We start from the raw sequence: 18,221 nt of genomic DNA, 5'->3' as shown, positions 1-18,221 counted from the left end.
CGTGTATATTTCTAACAATACTCTCGTTACTTATCTGTATATATTTTTTAGTTTTTAGAATTTTAGGGGGTTTTATTTTAAATGTGTGTTGCATTTCCCTGTGTGAACCTGTACTGTTTTTCCTCTTCTCTGTTGCTGCTTGAACACTCAAATTTCCCCACGGGGATTAATAAAGGGACACCTCATCTTTAAACATTTTTTATTAACGTTTCTTACTTTTATTTTTAGTCTATGAAGCACATTCATTGTACACTTTTTAAAAATGCTTATAAAACAGCTTTTTCTGCCAGTGAAGAATTGGAAAATTACTTTAACTGAATTTTGCCATTTTAATGAATAAACTTTGGAGCCGTCAAATAATTATTGATAAAAAGTACAACATTTTCCCTAAGTTATTAGTGAAAGAGGAAACAGTACCCCAGAGTTATACTTAAATACCGTTAAATGTAAATGGCCCTGAAATGTTTATAAAAAGAGGCGATAATAATTAAACATCTTAATGAGAGAAGGAGGAAAAGACTCACCTGTGTTCTTCTGCAGAGTCAGCTTCAGTTTCACATTCAACATCCTTTCATCCATTATTCTGTTTATCAGTGGAATCATATGCACACACACACACACACACACACACCCAGGTAAATTTTCCCTGGTTTATGTTTCCCGGGATTTCCCACTTTTTGTTTCACTTTGCCCTCAGCTCGTGTGGGTGTGTGTTAACCTGTTAAGGTGGGAAACCCTGCCCCCTGCTGCTCACACTCACACATTGCCTGTGACAATTATAAAGAAGCCCTATTGTGCTTTTATGGGTTTCCCAAACTTTACCCTCTCCTGTAGTTATACAGGTTGTGCATGTAAATGGTCTGCAAAGACCAAAATCCCAATTAGTAATCCTAGTATTGACTAAGGTCATCCTGCAGCTGCTTCTTTACTCGATCTTGGTGTAATATCACGCTGTGTTTGACTTTCTGCTGTAACAATGCACATTTCCCCTCTGTGGGACTATTACATGTATTGTGATTCTTCTTTACTCTTATACTTGTTTCTCTTACCTTTTTATACTTCAGAATAATGTTTTAAATATGTGTGCGTGCTGCTTTATTAAATACAGTTCTTTATTATGTCTCTATCATTATTGTCTCTTGCTGTAACTTTCCCCGTGGTGGGACTCCTACAGGAGTTCTGATTCTGAAACGCCTCCATTGGTTTCCTTTGTTTACTTCCTGAACATAGTGGATCATCACTATGGAACTCTCGCGCTTCTATTGGAAACGCTCCAACACATTTTGTGGGGGCGGGACATCGCTAAGCAGTTGACCAATCACAACAGAGCCGGCCAGCTAACCAATCAGAGCAGACTGGGCTCTGGTTTCAGACAGAGGGTGAAAAGAGGTGCTGCAGCACAGGCAGTATGAGAAACATAAAGAGCTTTCTGAACATTAAAGCAATAATAAATAATAATAAGAACAATAATAATAAGAACAACAATAAGAACAACACACAGACTTGTAATTGGCCAGGAATAGGTTTTATATAAAATTTGAACAGTGGATACAGAGGCGATATTATGTGTATAAAAAAATACATACAATAAAAAGGAAAAATAAATGAATCTTTTTTACTACTTTGAGCAGATGTTAGCTGATGAAATGTAAAAGGCACTAAATGTACAACATTCCAGTTTTAGAGACGTTTGAAACAGAGGCCAAGCTCATTCGGAGATGAACGAGAAACAACAAAAAGGAGAATCACAGGGAATTTGTTGTCTTTGATTTGCAAGACATAGTGCAGATTTCACGACATAAACATAGGAAACAACTCTCAAAAAACACAACTATTTACCATCGAAGGAACACTAAGACTCGTTGTGAGCGTCCACTCGGAAACTTTTTAAGACACCAAACGTTGGTCGGAAAAAAACGTTCATAATTTACATCACAATTTTCTACAACAGCACTAAACACTGCGACGAGTCACGAGCAGGAGCGAAGCGACCGGCAGCTGTCGGTATCATACAGGAGGGTTTAGATTTGGTAAATACACTGAAGTACATGCTAACTGGAGGAGGAAACAAACAGAGAAACACTACAGAGAAAACAGCATGAAAGACTTCAGTGCCTGCAGCCGGGGTCAAATAAAAAGGGATTCAATTAAGAGTGTATTTACTGTAGTGGGAAGGCAGTGTGAAAGTATTAAACCCTAAATCTGCCAGAAATAACTCAGGAGTTTAGAGTTACAAATAATAACAAGAGTCAAGGATGATAAATATGAGGCTTTTTCATAATTAAATAAATGTTTTCACATTTTTTAAAATTAATTTCAATAAACAAACAAAACAGAATCTTTTCTGTGTTTTTTCCAATAGAGAATTAGTTTGAATTGAATAATGCAAATATATAAAACATTCAAAGAAGACGTTATATTAACACTTCATTTCATTTGTTTCTTAAAATAAGGACAACTTTGCATATTTTTGGGGTTTATTGGCAATGAAAAGGCACATTTCCTCCCCTGGTGGGAAAATACCGTTCCATTCTACCTACTGATTGATTTCTCAGCTGCGTAACGAGCTTTACAGTCGTCACTGCTACAGACGTTGAGTCTTGTACGGTACAAATCGTGAGCACAGCGGCAAAACAAAACCACTGAAACTGGCACACAACGGTAATCTACATCATCAGGGACATTCACTATGATACAATCAACCCAAGAGCACTTTTAAACTTTATGTGAAATTAACATACTATTCTATCGATTAAAGGCTATAATCAATATGTTCACAATATTAACGTATGAAAATCTGTTTTCAGAGCTTTAAAGGGATTTTAGCTCATTGTTTAGCTGTGTTGTTTAACTTTCAACACTCTTATGTCACTTTAAGAGCTTGTACTAAGAGAGAAAGCTGTAAAAGGCCACTTTAGAGACTAGCTGTGAGCGTAAAGCAGCTAGAATCAGATTTTCCTTAGGGTTGAGGAGGAGGGGACCAAAAATGGAGATAAATGAAAGAGATTATTGGACTTTAATCCATCAGTCAGACACAAAAAAGTCTCAAAATATATTAATTCTTGCTCTCAATGTGTCAATTATTAAGGTTTTTGAGTCAATATTGAGGAATTGTGAGAAAAACATCCTTTAACCTCAAAAAAAGGGTCGGATTTTCCTTGGAAGTTAGCTGTCGGAGACCAAAATGGAGATAAAAGAGAGAATATTGGATGAGGAAAAGGATTGGACTCAATATTAATGAGGAAATGTAACAAAAAGGCCTTAAAAATCCAGAAACGTCCCTCTAAATACAGTTGATCCAATCCCTTTTGAAGCGACTGGCTCCCTGCAGGCACTGTGTATGTTGGAGTGTTTTCTGACAAACGATTAAGACTTGAAAAAACATAAAGCATGCCACCGTCTTTCTATAACCTCTACAGCAAACTACTTCCCGTGTCAGGAAAGACATCCTCAGCCATACCACACACTGGAATGAGTTACAGTAAACAGCACTATATCTTACATGGGATTGGAATATATACAAATACTGGTCGACATGGAGACTTACTGCATTCTGAATCACAAGCTGAAGCTGAAAGCATTTACTGCGACACACATATCACTCTCATAGGTAACCACACACACAGAAACGTAACAGAGAACTTGGCTTTTTTTTATGCTTAAAACTAAATCAAAATAAAATGTTGGAATGCATTTAAAGCTTCTCGTGTTAGTGTTGATATTTGGCCCATTATGTTGAAACAAACAGCTTTACTCAGTACACAGAGATGGAAAGAATAGCATATGTGCGTGATAGTGCTCGTTATGTTAGTCATTTGCATGCAAACAGTGTTTTAAAGCATTGTCCAGTTTTCATAGAAGATGTTTCACCTCAGTTAACGTCTTGATTTAGCATGCACGTATTCTACATGTGTTAAAGTAAACCTGGCTGGTTGTGACGCAGAACGTAACACTCTGTCAGGGTGCATTGCATTATCTGTTCCTATTTTTCTGACAATTGCACTGAGGTGAAAATCCAAAAAGGGAGGCAGTGTTTGTTTTTTTTTGTCACAAGGTACCACAACAACATGCCAGAATCACACCGGAGCATTCACAGTAGCATAATGTCAGAGTACCATAATCTGTAGATGTTGTTCATTATCACTGCATGCAAACTCACTGAAGGCAACGTTAAGAAGGAAATGTGCAGCCTGTTGCACCGGCTTTAAGAGGTTAAACTGAATGGTAGCTTTGCAGGAGTGGCATTAGAGTCAGTTACTGTAGAGATAAAAGAGGGGTACACATAGGGCTGGACAACATGGACAAAAGTCCAATTTCAGGATGGATTTTTATTAAATACATCAGTATTTTAGATATTGTAGTGTTGATTATTGGTGCTTTGAAGACATATGGACATAATGACTAAGTAGGGATAAACTAGAAGAGAAGGCAAATTAATCAGAAAATGCTAAATCCAGAATGTTGTCATAACAACAACACTGTGTAGATTGAGTATGGGTGTGCATGTAAATGTAGTTAATGCATTTCCCTTTTTTAAATCACGAAGCTAACCTAGTTTAATTCAAAAAAACATTGATCTTTTTTTGTAAACTCAGTGTGACCTAATTAAATGATGTTCAAAAGGTTCAGAGAGTCTCATTAAAACATACATGATCAATAAATCATGCAATGTCTGCAGAGCTTTAGTCACTCCTGATCCAGGGTTGCGATTGCTGATTATATTATGATTTCTTTAATAATTAAATTGGGTTTTTGTTACTTTTGTATTAGCGGTGATTTTGGCATTAGGGTGTTTAAATGGTGCGTTCACAGAAGCTGGGAATTACGAAGTTTGTAGTAGCTTTATTACCGTTCTCCATTAGCGAGTCTACATGCAGGATGAAGAGTTGTATTTTTTGTTATTAAATCTCTTCTTTTACTTGTTAGTAGCGTTCATTTCCGCGCCCCTGATTAGATTAATATCCGCTGCACTAACAGTATTTAGTCGTGTATTATTCAAAGTGTGAAATTAAAGTCACAATGAAGCAGTTTTAATCAACTTAAAGCTCAAGATTAACCGTTTCAGCCGGTGCAACAGCCAGCAGAAACCCTTGTTGGATACCGTAAGTAAAATAAATGATATGAAGGCATTCATGATTTAAATGACAACCATTCAAAAAGGCGGAGTGATGCAGGGTCCATTGGGGTGTTTTTCAAAATAAAAGCACATTGAGATTTTATCATAGAACAGCATCATGCTTTCAGAGGAGGAAGAGAAAGTCAAATAAAATAAAGAAACTGCACCGATTCTGTCCCTGTTATACGATATCTTTTTCCCACCCTTCCCAAGAGCAGCTGATAGAGAGGTCTGATACTTTACTGTGTATTTCTTTTTTCATGTGTTTGGTCCCCAGTTCCTCTTCAGTTTTTACGGATGTCAGCGTAGACCACTGGCTCCATCTTGTGGAAAGAGCTTCTGCTGCCCGAGTGATCCAACTGGGCGTATATCACCGGGCCCTGAGAGGAAATGTGAGGAAAAGAAAGTGAGTAAAGACACAAAGAGATATCACTCCTGTGACCTGGAGGGAAAATGGTTTAATATTAAGATAGTTTTTTACAGAATTGGATGTAATTTGATTGTATTTTCTCATAATCTGTACAATCATACTATTCATTTCTAAAGGAATCTTATACTGTGTGTTAGCCTCATGTTTGACTCTGTGTGGCACTATGAATCTCCACCCTGGGAATGTTTTTTGGGAACAGAAATTCATGAATAAATGGAGAAATTAAATTGTAATAAATATATCTGAAAAAAAATGGTTTTCCCAAAACTAATATTTTTTAATATCTTTAAATAAAATGTCTCATGTTGAAAGACTGGGTCTAAATTATAAAGAAATTATGATAATAATTATTGGAAAAATCAGGTAAATATATTGGAAATAATGTTGTTGTACCTTTTTAATTATATTGCAATTAAAGTAAATATATATTATGTTTTTTTCGGGTCAATTTTTACCACAAAAAGACAATAAAATTACATTAAAAAAAAGATCCTCAAAAAAAAGATTTGGTTTTATTGATTTTATTTATATTCTTGCTATATTTTTCCTAAATGTTGTACTTTTTTTTGACAAATTAATTAATATAGGACATTTTTCTATGTAGAATCGTTTATGAATTTGATTAATTTATTATTAGAAGCTTTAAGATTTCTAAATATTGATTCAAAACTACAGCAGACACATAAATATAAATTATGAGGAAGAATATCCATAAAACTCAACCATACATTTTTAATAGGATATAGTTTTAAGGAACCACGGTCTGAATATTACCCTGAATCAGTGGAATAAAAAACACAATGCAGCTCTTTCGGCCCCCCAGCTCGTACCTGTACTGGCCCCGAGGGGTTGGAACCCCTGGAGCTCTCCAGAGTGGGCTCCACCTTCTTTCTGGGTTTCGGAGCCTGAGAGCTCATGCTTTCCAAGGACGTACATCTATTTTACGTTTACCGTTTCCCAGAGGTGTCGCGCAATCATTGGTGCACAGTCAAATGGAGACAGAGACAGACAGATGGGACACAGGACAAAATAAAATATGAGAGATGAGACACGCAACACAGCGCGGAGACTGGAGGGGCACTGATGGGGCTCAACTAATACTCCATTATCATTTATTAAGTACATTTCTGTGTCAAAATTATGAGTGTTTCTCTATTTTCTGGTGTTTTACAGATCATACAGAAATGAGGATTAGGAAAATATACGTTGGTTAATAAATAATGTGTTGTACCAAAATTCTTTGAATGTATTGATTTACAGCGCTGCGCCCTCTTGTTTCAGAATTTAGAGAAATTCCAATGGAAAACCTAATTTTTGGAAAAATAAAACCGATTTGAGTTTGTTTTTAAGAAATAAATACCAGAAACGTCATCAGTGCACCTCTAGTAAAGACTCTGCAGTGGAAGTTTAATAATCTTTAACATTTCAAGGTGATTTGGCAGTGGTGGTACTTTTCATTTACTCAATATTACGCTCGTTTTAATTAGTGACGGATCGCAGTACTTTTCCACCACTGCTCGACACCTCAAAACATTTCTGTTGTCTAACAACGTCTTATCTTAAGAATAAAAACAACAATCTGGTGATCAGACGAGGGTTAGTTTGGAGTTTTAGTGGAAGAATATGAAGAACAAGGACAAGAGACGACATGCAGATTAATGATGTTAGGGAGAGAGTTAGTGTGAGGTTGAACAGGAATGAGGGAAGAGACCGGCACCAGTGAAAACACCAAACCCACAACATCCCGACATAAAACCAGTCAAACAGGAGCTTTTTTAATTCAATATAAAGAGGTCTTTTAAAGCATGCGAGGCAAACGTGATCAAACTACCTCGAGCACACACAGAAAGGAAGTCCACTAAATATTGGACTGAACCAGGCTGTTAAAATGTAAGGTTTCCCACGGTTTGTTTTCTTATACGCTACACGCTAAATGTAAATGAACATGCTTTATTGTTATAAAACATACTTTGGTTACATGCAGTATTATAACATGCTGTTCTCTGTCCTTTAGGTCATTGTCACTGATCAGAAATAAAACATGATAATTTAAAATACTTGTTATAAATAATTAAAAATAAGAATAATTGTGAATAAAAATGTAGTGATAATGATAATTATTACAAATATATTAGTAATAGTTATTAAAATAATAATAATAATATAAAAACAAGAATAATAAAATAAGAATATTATTATCGTTTGTGAAATAAAAAACAATACTTGATAATTAATTAAAAATAATAATCATCATAAAATATTTATTAATAATAATAATAATTATAAATAATATGTATTATAAAACTACAACTAATAATAGTCTTTTTATGAATATAATTAATATAATAACAATAACTTCCTCATTATGGTGAAATAACTATCCCTTAATATAGAGAGTTTTTCATTGAAAATCTCATAGCATTAAAACACATATTTTAAACAAGCATTAATTATTAGTCACAACCTCCAATCATCCAAAAATAAACAACAACAGATCAAACATGAAACTGATTTTTCACACACAGAGAGAGAGTGAACCCGACTCCCATGCAGAAAGAGTTAGAGAGGTGTTACGGCCTGGTGACTAAACCTCTGTGGGCGTCTCACATCACTAAAATACATCTCAATATAAAAGACAATAACTCAAACTCACGATGCATAAAATCCATGTGAGCAACGTACACACATTTACATTTTTGGTTTATATCTACTTTGTATTATTTATTTATAAAGGCTAGTGGCAAAAGTAAAAAACATCATTTATTTGATTGAAAACTGTGTGTTTTGTGTTTTGTCGTCATACCGCAGCAATCAGTAAGTAATCAATCCACCTTTAATATATGATAAGAACATTTAGACATATTTAGGAAGATAGACTGACCCTTCATATTCGTGGCGGCTGTGCATCACCCTCATGATGATGCAGACGGTGCCGGCGATGATGACGAGCAGAAACAACGCTCCACAAACGGCTCCCACTATAACGGCCATGTAAGTGTGAGGCAGAGACTCTGGAAAAAACAAAAACACACGTTTGTTATTTGAACTTGTCCATGTTTATGTTGGTAGATTTCCAGTTCACCTTTTCAAGACTGTACCTTACTCTTCCTGTAGGGTTCATTTTTCCCAGTAACCCAAAAATCAATAAGAATGAAACATAACAGAAAGTGTAAAGAAATAAAACGGAAATGTAGTCAATTTATTTAGATTTAAGGAGATTTTACTCACCCAAACCCTTATATATCATTTGAATATTTGCAGCAGGTTACGTTACTGATATACACCTTTACTTAGTTTTGTTTCCATCTTTTTTTATTTAATTTAATTTAATTTATTTTTCTTATTTGTAATTTTGTTAGTGTGTTTTATTTTCCTATTTCTACTTTAAAATCCACATTTTTCCTATTTTTTAATGGTAATAGTTCCTCTTTACCATTACTGAAAACAGTTTGTACAGACATGCTATGAAACGTCTATAAACAATACATATAATCTACAAAGGAAAAAAAACAACAGAAAATGTGAGATATCAAACTATGTACATCTGCATTTCTCAAAAACTGACAAGTATTGACATATTTTTGTTTTTCTACACGAGAGCCCCACCTCCGCACTGTTAACTGGTTTGCTCAGCTTGTCCCTACATGATGAATGAACACAGTTGTGGTTCTGTTCATAAAACACAATCAGTGAAAGGGCCATGCAGCGGCACCATCACGTCTTTGTGCGCAGTAGAGAAACACTGCAGCACACCACTGTGAGCTCTGAATAAAAAGCAAACACACAACGTCCCTTTATTCAGGCTCTGCTTTCTAGATACAAACGCTGGAGATAAAACAGAGCCCCACCTGCAGGGTGGGGCGGCACGAGGCTCAGCCAAAAGATTACAAGCTGTCACATGCCTCACGATACTGAGAAAAGGAAAACAGGAATGCACCTGCTGGATCAGCGTGTATACGTCGGGTTCTACCAGATACCACGGGAGATGTTTGAGCTTAAAGAGGCCCTCTCTTGTAGTGGGTTCTTTAGGTTTGTGTGCATGTAAATGGTCTGCAGGGGCTAAAATCCCTTTCTCTCCAACACACTTCCCCCCCTGCCTGAAACACCTCCATTGGACTCCTTTGTTCACTTCCATAACATAGGGGCTCCAACACATTGTACGTGATAAGTTGTACGTAGTAAATTAAAGTTTCTTTGTTTGGTTTTTTTTAAATGTTGTGATTTGCTGTGCATATTTTGTCTTTGCAACTTAATGGTATTTTAAATATTGCACTCTTGTTTCACATTCACTTCCCTAGGATAAAAAAAAGGTATATTTTTTCTAAATAAAAAGTCTTTTTTAGTTGCACTGCCCCCGTTTCAAACATTGCAGAGACAAGATGAAACAGCCACAAACTCTGATAAGACGAGGAGTAGCACGCAGGCAACAGGTTCTGCAAACACCAAAGTATCCAAGGTAAACAACTCCTGTCACCATCCTATTGGACAGTCACTCATGCTGTGTGTGCATTGCTCTTGGCACAATCCCAACCCAGAAGATGTGCATTTCTCTTGCCTTCCTGCAGCTTCTCACGTTGAAACATTTCAGTTTTCTACACGCACAACGAGGTCTAAAGAAGACCCAAGAGAGATTTAGAGATTCAAAAGGTAATCCTGTCTGGTTACGGTATTGAATATTGTAGAACTTCACATTCCAGTTTTACATAATACCTTCTTTTTTTGTTACTTTCTGTTTTTATTCTTGGAGCAACTTTCAGTTTTTTGCCATTGTTTTTTCCACAGTCTTAGTATTTACTTACTTAATAAATACATTTTAATTAGCTTTCCCCAGCTCGACATTAAATACTATTGCACTTAAAACCATAACTAAACTCCCTGCAAGAAAATATTTCGCCAATTATGATGCAATTAAAAAGAAGTCGTATTTTTTTACCTTTCAGAACGACCCTGAGCTCGGTGCGCGCCGGAGTTCCCGTCACGTCCGGAGGGTTTTTCACATCGCAGAAGAAAGTCCCGTTGTCGCTGAACTGAGCCGGACTCAGCTGTAACGATACGTCCCTTTTATTTATGTCTCCAATAAACTGAATTCTGTCTTTGAACTCGTCCTGACCCGGGAATCCTTTCCCGTTGGAAAAATAGAAAATCTACAAAAAGAAGGGAAGAAAATCGGTTGAATTAACCGTGAGAAATCCAACTTGAAATTCACAGAAATGATTTAGTCAAAATAATTAAATTCCTGCTTGATTTCAGGAGTGTAAACAACATTTTAAAAAGTCAATTCAAATCAAATATTGTGTATGTAATTGACTGGATTATATATTCAATATCGTTGATTCAGCACAAGTCTGTATTTGCTAAGTGTCACAGATTAGTTAACATTCACACAAGTAATTAATTATGTTAACAGTAGCAGCCGGGACAGTTTAAGCACTTTCAATAAATCCTTAATATGACATGTGTGGTAACCACGCCCGTCATCATCAGACCAGAAACTAATAAACTAACATGCTGTAAAATAAACTGTGGGGATAAATCCTGCAGCTCTCGTCTGTGAAGCCCTGTGTTGTGTTACAAGAGAGCTCTGTGCTACAAGAGGAGGAAATAAACAGGGACATTAAAAATAACAAGCCATGAGAGAGAGAGAACAAGATTGAGACACAAGATAAACGAAGGAAAAGCTCTCTCTGTATTTGTTAAAGGACATTAAAGACGTCTCTTTTTAATCTGGCATTTCATTTTGAGTAATAAAGTTTGAAACCTTTAATGAAAAGTTCCATTATATTTTGGTATTTTTTAAAAGAGAGTTATAGACACATCTGAGATTTATTTTGAGTGATTTATTTAAACTTAAATAACTGTTCTTTTTTTGTATTTTAATTATTATTATTTCTTTTTTTATTAATGGGGTAATTATTTTGTATTTTCAAGGAAATTAAAGGCCTTTCTTTTTATCTGTTTTGATTTGTATTTGAAAAAGCAGTTGAATTGTTAATTATTGTTTTCCTCCCTGGGGTTGTTTTTGTTTATTCCAGTTTCCTTTATGTTAAATATGAAGCAGTTTTTGCCGGATGTTTGCATGAGAGATGCTATATTAATAAATCTGTTAGGTCGAGAGCAACAACAAAGGGGAAGCAGAAGTAAACACAACAACACAAATAAACAAATCTGCTGAGCGTGAACTGAAATAAAACCTGCTGTATTTGAACCCATGCCTCCTCAGCGAGCGGTTCCCCTGAGTTTGCAGCTCTTCTCGTGTCGGTACAGATAAAACAATCATAGGAAAACATCCTGCAGCTGTTGGAAATACACCCCCCCCACAGCACTTACCACGTATGGGGCTTTGGAGAACTGGTTGTCGGGCTGGTTGGACTGGAAGCTCCAGGTGACCGACGTGGTGCTGCTCACCACCTCACTGGACTTGAAGGTGCAGCGCAGCGTCCCGGTGGTGCCATTCTGCATCATCACCTCCGAGTCCGCGTGGATGTCGATCCCCGAGCAAGGTGTTGTGACTGTGGGTAAAAAAAAGGAGAACAAAATGTAATTTAATAGAATAAAACACAAATATCTATATCAACATAAGAAGAATATTTAAATAAATATAAATTTATACAAAAAAAGGAAAGTAAAAATGTGCAAATAATATTTTCATAAACAAAGGAAGTTAATGTTGGATTAAGAAATAAAAGATAAAACAACATTTAAAAAGAGATTACAAAATATCTAAATGCACAACAAATGTCAAAAGTCCTTTATAAGACAACAAATGAATATCTATATTAATATACACAGATGTTAGAATGTGGAATAAATCTATATTCATATAAACTTATGAAGTCCAAATGAGATCAAATCATTACAATACTTATATAAACATAATGCAGTGAAATTCTGCAGAATGTACTCTTATTTAACATCTCTGTTTGCACTTCATACAATGGAGCATTAAGAAAATTTAAATCCTGGATTGCAGAGTTTCTGAGGGTTTGGCTGCTTATGGTATTGGAAGTACGTCAAGAGCCAGTCCATTTCCTGATGCACCGAGACCGCAAACATTGAACGAAATTAAACGTGAAGCTCATAGAATACACTTTTTACATTCAGGTTAATGAAGTTGCATGTTATTACACACACACACACACACACACACACACACACACACACACACACACACACACACACACACACACACACACACACACACACACACACACACACACACACACACACACACACACACACACACACACACACACACACACACACACACACACACACACACACACACACACACACACACACACACACACACACACACACACACACACACACACACACAGGTTTCATTTTGTTTTAAATGTATATATATATTCCTGCATATTTAAAAAGCTAGTCGTATTGTTGGAGGAGCCTTTCGACTTCTCCATTGTCATAGCCACGCTGTATTTATTGTGCATTTGCCATTTTATAGAGGGGATGTGTTGTGTTGTTTCAGGTCCCAGAGACACAATGAAAAACATGAAGCAGCATTTCATAAAGGGTTCAAACAGTTCTGTGATGTAAACACTGTGAAACTCCCGGGCAGGACAACAGGACCGTACAGCGTTTATATGTAACAAAGAGAAGCTGATATTGGATAAACGACGTTACCGCTTTAACCTGCAATGTTTTACCAGAGCTGCACCTATAAGTATTCCCCATTCTGTTTCTAGAATCTCAAATATGGGGATTTTTTTCCTGCTTTTCTCCAATTTATTTCACATGAAAGTGAATACTTTGGGGATTTGGACCAACAAAAGAAGACATTTAAAGAAATAACTTTGGATTTTAAGAAGCTGGGATGCACATGGACTGGGATTTTATGACATTTTAAAGACTAAACAACTTATAAACTAACCATCAATGTTTGCTTCATAAATAGTGACAAACAAATCCCCAAAGTGCCATATTAAAATGGCCTGTCTAACACCCGGGTGTACTGTTACTCTATAATAAGGTCGGATGTCATATCAAGATATCCAGTTTATTTCTAGAATTTACTGAGAAGTTAAAATAAAATTCTACATTCAGAGAAGAAACACAAATCAGTGTTTTTATTTGCAATAAATTACTCGAGATCTCTCATGCATTCTAATTAAAGAGTCATTAAAAGTATAAATGAATAGCTCTCTGGCTTGTGATGTCCAGGAGGTATAAAGGGTATTAATATTTATTCTCGTGATGACCCTTGATTAATCGATAGTGGCGTAACAGCTGAAGGTTAGAGGTCGTTGTGGCTCAGCAGCTGTTTGAGTGTTCAATTATTCCATACACATTAATAATGACGCAGCAGGAGTGCTTTCGTTTTGTAGTCGCTGTTTGCTGAAGCACTATTTCCCTGTGTGTCCAGTGCAAAAATAAACAGAGCAGGTCAATCAGGAACCATATAAATGAGAGGAATGGATTTTACACAGCTTCAGTTAAAAGTACGGGTAGAAATTAGTAGTTTTTTAGAATCATTTGGACGACAAATCCAACAAAGTGTTATCTTTACCTGTTTTGTTACGGTATCTCTGGGGTTTTTCCTGAAAATATGGTAGGAGGGTGATACTGTGGCGCTGATCTTGTATGTAGGACAACACCGCGGACGTAAGCAACAACGTGGCGTCAAAGCTCCGTAAAAACAAAGCTGTCTCTGCCGTCTGACGCTCTATTCGACACTATCATCATATTTTTGGAATCATTAAATACAAATAGACAAAACCTTGGTAACTGATCTAATTCTGCTCATTTGAAGGCGTGGACAACCTATTTTATCAGCCAAATTATGTAATAAAAAGACACCTAAGAGACTCTGTGCAATCTGGAAGATCACATTCTTGACACTTTTGTATAAATTGAGGACAACAGATGCAGAATTGAGAAAAACAACAACTTTTTCTTGGTTTTAAAACGTTAAGTGCTGCACAGATATCAGATTACTAATTCATAACCTTAACCTCTGAGTGAGAAATCTTTGACAGCACACTAAGGTCAACAGATTAACGATTGTAAAACGATAGGTTATGACAAACAACCTTTATCACATAATCTAACAGACTTCCTGTAAATAAAATGGAGAGCTTTCCTGTCTTCTGCACAGAAATTACACTAATGCACATTGACAGAGGTCCAGACTCCAGCAGGAAACACTGTGTGTTAAAGACGGAAGAAACGGCTCCGTCAGCAACTGGTGGAAGATATGATGTCCCAATATGAAACAGGAGTAAGCGTTTCTTGGCCAGTCAGCTGATACAAGTCTGAGATTTTAAGCACTTCTCTAATCAAATCAGGTTTGCTTTGCATTATTTCAAATGGGTGTGTTGTGTCATATTCCAGATATCTGTAAAGAAACGGGAGTGTAAATTAAACATTACGATATCTAACATTTAAAGCTGTTGAGTCTAGAGGTAAACAGGACATTAAACTCTAAACTAGTGGACCTTTTGTCCTCTGGTTAAACATATTCCCTTAAAAAAAGAGGCGACTCACACAATGACAGTCGAATAAACCTTTGGAAATGATGTGGTCCCAATCCAGAGCTGCTAAGGATGGGATTTAATATGACTTTATACCAGAGCCATCATCACTTGGTCTGTAGTTTCATTTCTTTATAGATTCCCTCTCAACTGTCAGTGTGAACAACAGCAGCCCGCACTGTTTCCAGTATCAACGCAGCTGCTCTGTTATATCTAATGTAGAATAGCAGCCAAATAACAATTGACATTTTAAGACATTACAGTTACAGTTGTCCTTAATTGTGTGATATAAAAAACAAGACTTGACTTTATGAGGATTCCTTAAACGTGTCATAACGAGGATATTAAGTTGTGTAACGGATGCATTAAAACCCGTCCTTCCTGTTTTGCCAGATAATTCCTCAGTCCAGAACTAAATACAGAATCAGAGGGATGAATATGGGTAAAACATGTCTATTTTTACACAAAAACACAATGTAATAAAGATCAGCTGAAAGTTTTGGTAGGCAAAAACCGTTTGTGGTATTTACTCGTAGGCTGGTTCAGAGACAGAAGCCTTTATTGTGCTTACTGTCCAAACATTTGAAGTAGATCTGGAGGCAACATGCAAACAGTTTTGCTGCATTGACATTTGCATGTATGACAGCAGAGTTACGATCGGGGTCAGGGGAGGGTTGGCCAACAAGGAAATGAAAGGGTATCTTGTGATGTTGAACGTTAAGAGGTGTTAAGAGGAAGCGTTAAATCTAATCTAAATCAAATCCAAATAACGTTTATTTTATGCTGGAAAAAGTATTCAGATTCTTTACTTGAGCAAAAGTCCTTTTACCGTGTAAAAATACTCAATTTCAATTAAAATGACTGCATCTGGATCATGGTGCTTCAGTAAAAGTATTTAAGTACGATTAGGAAAATATACTTAAAGTATTAGGACAAAGAGTACTCATTTCAGCAGCAAATATTCATTTAAGAAACTGGAACTGAAGAAATCCTTAGTCCAAATTAATTTCCTGTTAACCCAATCATGGTTTTAGTTACTTCATTTTGAAGTTGGATGGTTTAATTTATGCTAAAGAATGATGTGTAAAGTTGTACGTTTTGTGGGTCAAAATCAGAATGTCTAAAGTAAATAAATCTGTAAAACAAATTTAGTAGTTTTAACATTTTAAGTACATTTTTTAATCGTATTTTTAAATACTTTTACTACATTCTAAATGCAGTTCTTTTACTCGAAAATGTGTGTTTTGACTGTTTTCGTACTTTTCCCACATCTGAAAACTAGGAAACGCTTGGGCGACACGTAGTGCCCGTAGAGCCCCACGCCTAAAGACACTCACTCACAAACCTATCACTTTAACGTGTCTTTGTTAACCACCAAATCAACCGACGTGATGGCACACGTTTGAACTTAATTTGTATTACGAGAAGGCCCTTTACCATTCCGCATATTAAAAACACACAAATAATCCCGTTAATTTAGCTCAATGTGACCGTGAACACAGGGTTAGCCTCCCTGTTTACCGCTGAGCTCACACCATTACCTTCCATTGAACGTGACTATAGCAGGGCGGTAGCTACCCATCCGCACCAAACCTCATTCAAATTACAGTGAATTTAACTGTTAACCTCAATTAAATAACCTATACGTTTAACAATATGTGTAAAAGCATGGGTATACCCTATATAGAAGATATCGGCTGGGTTAATTATCGTCTCTAGCAACAAGAAGTGATGAAAGGTGCATTAATTAGTAAGAACAGTTTAAGGGGTAGCCACTACTCACAAACCTCACTCAATTATAGCGACTTTAATTATAAACCTTAATTAAACATCCTTTACATGTTACCAATAATTGTACAAGTTTAAGAGTAGCGAATAATACCTATATAGTTGTTGAATATCGTCTATACAGAGGTGAACAGCGTTACATCACTTACAACTCTGCACCAAATCTCACTCATATTATAGTGAATTTAAGTTATAATTTTAATTAAGTAACCCTTTCATGTCACCAATGTGTATTCAAGCATTTATAGAGCTATGACTCCTAATATAAATGTTTTCGGATGGGTTAAATCTCAACTATAGCAACAAGAGATAAACACTTTAAACCAAATCTCGTTTAAATTATAGTGAATTTAACTATTAACGTTAATTCAATAACCTATACCTTTACCAATAGGTGTGTGAGTTTAAGTGAAGCGTACAATCCCTTCACATATCTTTTCGGCAGTGTTAAATCGTGTCTATAGCAACAAGAGGTGAACAAAGGTGCATTAATTAGTAGGTAGATGTTAGGTTTTAGGTGCTGCTGTACATGAAACAACGCTAGCTAGCTAACCTGATGTCCCACCTTAAGTAAAGATACCAAAAGCAAACATATACAAATTGAAATATACCCCACGATGGGCTTCAACACTCACCTAATACAATACATAGCATAAATCCAGTCAATAAGACCCGCCTGCAGCTCATATTTGACCATTTTGTCTCCATTATGTTGTTGTAAACAGGAGGAGTTCCTCTGCTGTTTTTTTTTTCCTCCACCCTGAAGTCTTCTTCTTCGTGGGGAGTTTTGGCGGCGGGTTAAAAGTTACGAGTGCAGCTAATTAACGCCCTCTAGAGGATGCTTTGAGGTATTACAGCTGCCACCTGAACGCTAAAATAAATAAACCAATATAATATTAAATCATAAATAAATAATGAATAATAAGTAAATGATATAATAAAATAAATAATAATTGAAAAATAGAACAATAAAATAAATTCAACTATATTAAAATTAAAAGGCAAAACATTAAAAATATGATATAAGGGTTACGGTTAGGGTAAGCGTCAACCAGCATTCTATAGTAATACATTTTATGGATAAAATACTAAATAAAGAAACAAAAATAAAACTTCAAAAAAATAATACCATAAATAAATAATGATAAGTATTTAAAAAACAAGACAAGAAAAAAAAAATCATACCAAATATTACCTCTACATTAATGCTTGTTAATTATATCATTTTGTGTATCCTCATATTAATTTTTACAATGCTATTACAGCGTCCAGCTGCGTTGTATAGTGAGATATTTTCTTGCTAAAATGCTAAATAAAGGCAGCAAAAAAATACTTTAAATTAAAATGAATTAAAATTTAAATTGAAACAAATAATCACAATAATTTCGATAAC

At 35.7% G+C, this 18,221-nt stretch overlaps 1 protein-coding gene across 1 annotated transcript; it reads right to left on the bottom strand.

Annotated features, from left to right (window-relative positions):
- Positions 1 to 1,503: 1,503 nt before the first annotated feature.
- mpzl1l (myelin protein zero-like 1 like) lies at positions 1,504 to 17,593 on the bottom strand. Its single transcript, XM_063895201.1, has 6 exons — positions 17,464 to 17,593; positions 11,874 to 12,055; positions 10,480 to 10,690; positions 8,428 to 8,557; positions 6,377 to 6,482; positions 1,504 to 5,496 (listed from the first exon to the last, which is right to left on the bottom strand). The coding sequence occupies exons 1-6, from the start codon at positions 17,534 to 17,536 to the stop codon at positions 5,401 to 5,403; spliced, it is 798 nt and encodes a 265-aa protein (XP_063751271.1). The 5' UTR covers positions 17,537 to 17,593; the 3' UTR covers positions 1,504 to 5,400.
- Between the last annotated feature and the right edge of the window lie 628 nt (positions 17,594 to 18,221).

This window comes from Eleginops maclovinus, chromosome 11 (assembly GCF_036324505.1).
Source record: "Eleginops maclovinus isolate JMC-PN-2008 ecotype Puerto Natales chromosome 11, JC_Emac_rtc_rv5, whole genome shotgun sequence".
NCBI lineage: Eukaryota > Metazoa > Chordata > Actinopteri > Perciformes > Eleginopidae > Eleginops > Eleginops maclovinus.
This window is presented reverse-complemented; position numbering and strand designations above follow the sequence as displayed.

Bases quoted from the DNA above. Each gene is read 5' to 3' on its own strand.
- mpzl1l (XM_063895201.1), bottom strand. From the start codon at position 17,536: ATGGAGACAAAATGGTCAAATATGAGCTGCAGGCGGGTCTTATTGACT. The intron at 12,056-17,463 runs GTGAGTGTTGAA...TTTTACCCACAG, and splicing joins TATGCTATGTATTGTATTAG to TCACAACACCTTGCTCGGGG. The intron at 8,558-10,479 runs GTAAAAAAATAC...TGTTTTTTCCAG, and splicing joins GCTCAGGGTCGTTCTGAAAG to AGTCTCTGCCTCACACTTAC.